The sequence below is a fragment of the Manis pentadactyla genome, chromosome 5 (genome assembly GCF_030020395.1).
Source record: "Manis pentadactyla isolate mManPen7 chromosome 5, mManPen7.hap1, whole genome shotgun sequence".
Lineage (NCBI taxonomy): Eukaryota > Metazoa > Chordata > Mammalia > Pholidota > Manidae > Manis > Manis pentadactyla.
Window position 1 is genome coordinate 154,606,657 of NC_080023.1, and position 7,307 is coordinate 154,613,963.

Genomic DNA, 7,307 nt, shown 5'->3' on the forward strand with positions numbered 1-7,307 from the left:
ACCAAATTCAAAAATACATCACAAAGATCATCCATCATGATCAAGTGGGATTCATCCCAGGGATGCAAGGATGGTACAACATTCAAAAATCCATCAACATCCACTTCTAGGAATTTACCCTAAGAATGCAGCAGCACAGTTTGAAAAAGACAGATGCACCCCTATGTTTATCACAGCACTATTTACAATAGCCAAGAAATGGAAGCAACCTAAGTGTCCATCAGTAGATGAATGGATAAAGAAGATGTGGTACATATACACAATGGAATATTATTCAGCCATAAGAAGAAAACAAATCCTACCATTTGCAACAACATGGATGGAGCTAGAGGGTATTATGCTCAGTGAAATAAGCCAGGCGGAGAAAGAAAAGTACCAAATGATTTCACTCATATGTGGAATATAAGAACAAAGAAAAACTGAAGGAACAGAACAGCAGCAGAATCACAGAACCCAAGAATGGACTAACAGTTACCAAAGGGAAAGGGACTGGGGATGATGGGTGGGAAGGGAGGGATAAGGGTGGGGAAAAAGAAAGGGGGCCTTACGATTAGCATGTATAGTGTTGTGAGGGGTTACGGGGAGGGCTGTACACAGAGAAGACAGGTGGTAATTATACAGCATCTTACTACGCTGATGGACAGTGACTGTAGTGGGGTGTGTAGGGGGGACTTGGTGAGGGGGTGACCCTGGTAAACACAGTGTTCTTCATGTAATTGTAGATTAATGATAGCAAAAATAAAAAGTAATAAAAAATAATAAAAATAATAATTAAAAATTCCTTACCAAAAAAAAAAAAATCCATCAACAGCATCCACTACATCAACAAAAAGGACAAAAACATGATCATCTCCATAGATGATGAAAAAGCATTCGACAAAATTCAACATCCATTCATGATAAAAACTCTCAACAAAATGGGTATAGAGGGCAAGTACCTCAACATAATAAAGGCCATATATGATAAACCCACAGCCAACATTATACTTAACAGCAAGAAGCTGAAAGCTATTCCTTTAAGATCGGGAACAAGACAAGGATGCCCACTCTCCCCACTTTTATTCAACATAGTTCTAGAGGTCCTAGGCACAGCAATCAGACAGCACAAAGAAATAAAGGCATCCAGATTGGCAAGGAAGAAGTCAAACTGTCCCTGTTTGGAGATGACATGATATTGTACATAAAAAACCCTAAAGAAACTACTCCAAAACTACTAGATCTAATATCTGAATTCAGTAAAGTTGTGGAATACAAAATTAATACACCGAAATCTGTTGCATTCCTATACACTAACGATGAACTAGCAGAAAGAGAAACCAGGAAAACAATTCTATTCACAATTGCATCAAAAAGAATAAAATACCTAGGAATAAACCTAACAAAGGAAGTGAAAGACCTATACCCTGAAAACTACAAGACACTCATGAGAGAAATTAAAGAAGATACCAATAAATGGAAATATATCCCGTGCTCATGGATAGGAAAAATTAATATTGTCAAAATGGCCATCCTGCCTAAAGCAATCTACAGATTCAGTGCAATCCCTATCAAAATACCAACAGCTTTCTTCAACAAACTGGAACAAATAGTTCTAAAATTCATATGGAATCACAAAAGACCTCAAAGAGCCAAAGCAATCCTGAGAAGGAAGAATAAAGCTGGGGGAACTATGCTTGCCGACTTCAAGCTCTACTACAAAGCCACAGTAAATAAGACAATTTGGTACTGGCACAAGAACAGAGCCATAGACCAATGGAACAGACTAAAGAGCCCAGATATAAACCCAAGCATATATGGTCAATTAATATACAATAAAGGAGCCATAGATATACAATGGGGAAATGACAGCCTCTTCAACAGCTGGTGTTGGCAAAACTGAACAGCTACATGTAAGAGAATGAAACTGGACCATTGTCTAACCCCATACACAAAAGTGAACTCAAAATGGATCAAAGACCTAAAGATAAGTCATGAAACTATAAAACTCTTAGAAAAAACATAGGCAAAAATCTCTTGGACATAAACATGAGCAACTTCTTCATGAACATATCTCCCCGGGCAAGGGAAACAAAAGCAAAAATGAACAAGTGGGACTACATCAAACTAAAAAGCTTCTGTACAGCAAAGGACACCACCAATAGAACAAAAAGGCATCCTACAGTATGGAAGAATATATTCATAAATGAAAGATCCGATGAAGGGTTGACATCCAAAATATATAAAGAGCTCACGCACCTCAACAAACAAAAAGCAAATAAGCCGATTAAAAAATGGGCAGAGGAACTGAACAGACACTTCTCCAAAGAAGAAATTCAGAGATGGCCAACAGGCACATGAAAAGATGCTCCACATCACTAATCATCAGAGAAATGCAAATTAAAACCACAATGAGATATCACCCCACACCAGTTAGGATGGCCCCCATCCAAAAGACAAACAACAAATGCTGGCGAGGATGTGGAGAAAGGGGAACCCTCCTGCACTGCTTGTGGGAATGTAAATTAATTCAACCATTGTGGAAAGCAGTATGGAGGTTCCTCAAAAAACTAAAAATAGAAATACCATTTGACCCAGGAATTCCACTTCTAGGAATTTACCCTAAGAATGCAGCAGCCCAGTTTGGAAAAGACAGATGCACCCCTATGTTTATCGCAGCACTATTTACAATAGCCAAGAAATGGAAGCAACCTAAGTGTCCATCAGTAGATGAATGGCTAAAGAAGATATAGTACATATACACAATGGAATATTATTCAGCGATAAGAAAAAAACAGATCCTACCATTTGCAACAACATGGAGATGGAGCTAGAGGGTACTATGCTCAGTGAAATAAGCCAGGAGGAGAAAGACAAATATCAAATGATTTCACTCATCTGTGGAGTATTAAGAACAAAGAAAAAACTGAAGGCACAAAACAGCAGCAGATTCACAGAACCCAAGACTGGAGGGACTGGGGAAGATGGGTGGGAAGGGAGGGATAAGGGGGTAAAAGGGTTATTACAATTAGCACACATAATGTGGGGGCGGGGGGATACGGGGAAGGCAGTATAACACACAGAAGACAAGTAGTTATTCTATATCATCTTACTATGCTGATGGACAGTGACTGTAATGGGGTATGTGATGGGGACTTGATAATAGGGGGAGTCTAGTAACCATAATGTTGCTCATGTAATTGTACATTAATAATACCAAAATTTTTTTTTAAAAGCTTAAAAAAATAAAAAATAAAAAATAAAAAACAATTGGAAAAGGGAGGACCAACTGACAGTGCTGATTATCAGCATGGGAGAAAAACTAATTCAAATCCACATATAATACTGCTTCTCAAAATGAGGTTCTCCAGCGTCTGGAGGCAGCAGCAGTGACCAGAGTATCCACAAGCCACAAAATAAAAATGAGACAACTTCCTATAATAACTTCCAACATCTTAAATGACAGCAAGTATGGCTATATTATGATGTAAAACACACTTGCACAAAGTTTTAAGAACATCAATTTCACAGTCTGGTAAACCCTTTCAAACTAAATTCCTCTATCAACCCCTGTCCCCTCCAGCACACTTTAATCCACATGCGCAAATAAATTCCAAATGGGGTATGGGGGAGGACTCAATAATAATGGTGAATGCAATTACCACACTGTTTTTCTTGTGATACCTTCATTAAGAGTGTGTATTAATGATCCCTTAATTAAAAAAAAAGGCGTGGGGCGGAGAGCCCCATGGACCAATCAGATCTCAGCCTGCCATCATGCCACCCCATGGTTGACCAAATGGGAGGGTGCCAGCCTCTATAAAAGCGGGCGCATTGGTTTTCTCAAGCTTTTTGCGACAGGTGGCAAAAAAAAAAGAATGAGGCCATTAATGTTGGAAAGGAACAAAGCTGGAAGCCCAAAGAGAGAAGAAACGTAAAACCAACCTTTTCTCTGCCTTCCTAAAAGATCATCCGCTGTGAGATAGGGGGGTGGATCCTCCACATCCGGAGAAGATGGTTTCTCTTGAGGAGCTGAAGCACTCCTTAAAAAATCCTGAAAAGTCGGCCCTGTGTCCAGCTTGGAGGTGAAATCTTTCCGAACTTCATTTTCCTGCTGCCTTTCTGAACTGAGACTTGCGGTGCTGGGGTGACTGCTATGTGCCCTGCAGGTCCTGAGCTGCAGCTGGGACCCAGAGGCCAAGGGCCCCAACCTCAGACACCCCTGTGCCCGGAGCACACACCGTAAAGGATGCATGGCGCTAAATAAACAGCCCAAGGTCTGCAAAAGAAGAACAGACATAATCAGCATTTATCGAACTCAATGTACAGGGCACTGATCTCAGCACTTCAAGCGTATTAATCATTTAATCTTCACAAAAACCTGACAAAAAAATATATATTATCCCCATTTTACAGGTAAAAACACTGGAGTAACTTGCCCAAGATCACAAAAAAGAGTGCAGAGATGAGATGCAAATCCAGACATTCTGTTCTCAAAATAAAGGGATGGTAGAGATGAGATAAAAGTCCTGACAAAATAACAAAATAGCACCTTGTGCCAGAACAGTTTCAAGGGCTTTAGTGTAGTAACTCATTAAATATTCAGAGAAATCTTATAGGCAACAGACACTATTATTGTCCCCATTCAGAGATGAGGAAATAGACACAGAGAGGCGGAAGTACCTACCTAAGCTCCCACAGCAGCACGTTTGAGGCTAAAATGAAGGTCTGTTTGAGGATAAAGACCGTGTGCCTAGACATCTAGCTACACTGCCTCCCAATACTGTGAAAACCACTGAGTATCTGAGGGCATCTTCCTTTGAGTTCCTTCACAAGAAAGTATCCAACATGGGGATCATATGCCTTATCAGGGACCTCTTCCACACTCCAAGAATCTCAAATTACTGCTTCAATCTTTCTACCCACGCCCTCTCACACATGGGTGGGAGGATGGAAAATAGCACAACTTTTATAGAGGGCAATTTGGCACTTGCCATCAACATTACAAGCATAGGAGTCCCTTAACCAAGCACTTTCATTCCTAGGTATTTATCCTACAGAGATACTCTTACATATGCAAAACGATCAATGGATAAGGATAGTCAATGCAGCAGTACTTCTAATAGCAAAGCAATGTAAGAGATCTATCATCAATATGAAACTAGTTAAGTAAGCATGGTACACCCATACACAAAGAAGCAGTTCGAAAATAAGGCAGAATCTGTACATGACAAAAGGAAGCAAACTGTCCAATATTACCTATAGTATGCTGTACTTCAATCTGTGGAGCAAAGACGGCAGGAATATTAAGGTACATATTTATAAATGCACACAATATCTCTAGAATGCATAAGAAACAGTGGATGCCTCCCAGAAGGGAACCTAGGTAACTCAAAGTACAAGAGATGGAGACATACTTTCCAAATGGACACCACATCAGCCTGACTGCCCCACTCCAGCCATACCAGCCATCATTGTACTGATCTTCACTAGCTTCTAGGTTTTTACACATGCTGTTCTCTCTGGCTGGTACATCTTCTCTCTGCTGACTTGGCCAACTTCTACACACTACTTTCAGGTCTCTGCTTCCTCCTGGAAGCCTGTCCTGGCCACCATCCCCAAAATCTAAGTTAGGGTCCTCCTCTGAGTTTCTAACCTCCTTCTAACTCTCAATCACAAGACTCATCAACTTTGCTATTACTTACACTTCTGTAATCCTTTATAAGCTGGGAGGTCTCTGAAAGAAAGGAACAGTTATATTCATTTCTGCACCTTTAGCTTCTCCCATTCAGCAACCTGCTCATGGCAGGCGCTGTGCATGTAAAATAAGATGTGGCTTGTTAACTCGCTAACCTGATCACCTGCTGTATTTGCTACCAGCACTTTAGGCAGGGGCAATGCTAACCTACTTTCAAGTATCAGAGTGTGAACTTTTAGTGTGAACTTTCGAGTCACTCATTTCTGCCCCTTACTTATTGTGTGACCTTGGGCAAGTCAAATTCTTATTTCTGAGCTGCCAAATTCACATCCGTAAAATAAAGATAAAAGTAATATCTACCTCCCAGAGATGGTGTGAGAATTAAAGAAGATACTAAAAACTCAACTTAGCATACAGTAAGTCTTCAATAACTGCACATTTGCAGCCCACACTCTCTTTCATGAGGGAGTTTAGAGTGTTGTGGTTAAGGGCACGGGCCCTGGAGTCAGCGTCTGACCCAAATACTGACTAGCCAGGTAATTTTGGGTAACTGCAAGCTTCTTAAACTCTGGGCGCTTCCATTTCTTCATGTGCAAAATTGGGATGATAGAACCTATCTCTTTGTTGAGGATCAAATGTGACTTGCATAGCACAATGTAAGGGTCTCTGTACAGGCTCAGAAATTAACTGACAGCCGCAATGACCATGCGACAACAGCCTTATCTCAGCGTAAAAGATAAAACATCCCAAATAGCTTGATGGGTGGTTACAAAGTCTCAGGCATAATGCTTAGCGCTTCCCATGGATTCCCGTATTTAATTCTCACAGCAACACTGTAAAGCTGGTTCTACTAACATCCCCATTTCACTAGTGACGAAGCCAAGTTTCGGGAGTTAGAGGGGTAACGTTTCCAAGTCTGAGGTGAGTAGGCAGTGGGGCTGGGGCGAGAACACTGACAGTCTGACACCAGGGCCCGCGCCGTAACCACCGCAACATCCTCCCTTTGAGCACCGCGCATTTCCGGGGCTGTCTCAGTCCACCTCCGCCGGGAACGGGGCTCACCTGCAGGCCGAGGGTCGTGCCCGGCAACGGAAGTTCCCAGCCGCCAGCCCGGATCCCCTCTCAGAAGTCCGCCGCTGCGCGCGCAAACGCGCAACTTCCGTTCCGCTGCGCCTTTCATCCAGGACGTTCCAACAGAAGTCCCTCTTCTATACGGTCCGGGTGGATCCAGGCTCCTGGCTTTGAAAACCTCCGCTACTACGTTGAACCATCTGGTAGCCCCTAGCCGGCATGTAGCAACTGAAAGCTTGAAATGTGTTGAGTGCGAGTTAAATGTGCTCTAAATGTAAATACACACCGGTGTGGATAAAGAATGCAAATATCCCATAATTATATTGATTACATGTTGAAATAATCCTTGGGATATATTGGATTAAAAATATATTATTTAAATTAGTGTCATCTGTTTCTTCGTACTTTTTAAAGGTGGATATTGGGATATTTTAAATTACATACGTGGCTTACATTCTGTTTCTATTGGATAGCGCTGCGGTAGAGCTTAAAGACTTCCATGTTCACGTTTCCACCTGGATTTACAAACCCACAGTTCAGCTGTCTATGTGGCACCTCCCCT

At 41.5% G+C, this 7,307-nt stretch overlaps 1 protein-coding gene across 3 annotated transcripts in view; it reads right to left on the bottom strand.

The window, feature by feature from the left end:
* CDK5RAP1 (CDK5 regulatory subunit associated protein 1) overlaps positions 1 to 6,888 on the bottom strand; it is a 44,528-nt gene extending 37,640 nt beyond the window's left edge. The window contains exons 1-2 of one of the 3 annotated variants that reach the window (XM_057502914.1): positions 6,737 to 6,888; positions 3,922 to 4,255 (exon numbers count right to left, since the gene is read on the bottom strand). In XM_057502914.1, coding sequence (XP_057358897.1) covers positions 3,922 to 4,231 — 310 coding nt within the window. In that variant the 5' untranslated portion in view covers positions 4,232 to 4,255; positions 6,737 to 6,888. Of the gene's footprint in view, positions 1 to 3,921; positions 4,256 to 4,663; positions 4,687 to 6,736 lie in introns of those variants that run through there. The other 2 variants (XM_036902547.2, XM_036902548.2) reach the window with 2 other exon arrangements.
* Positions 6,889 to 7,307: the final 419 nt, after the last annotated feature.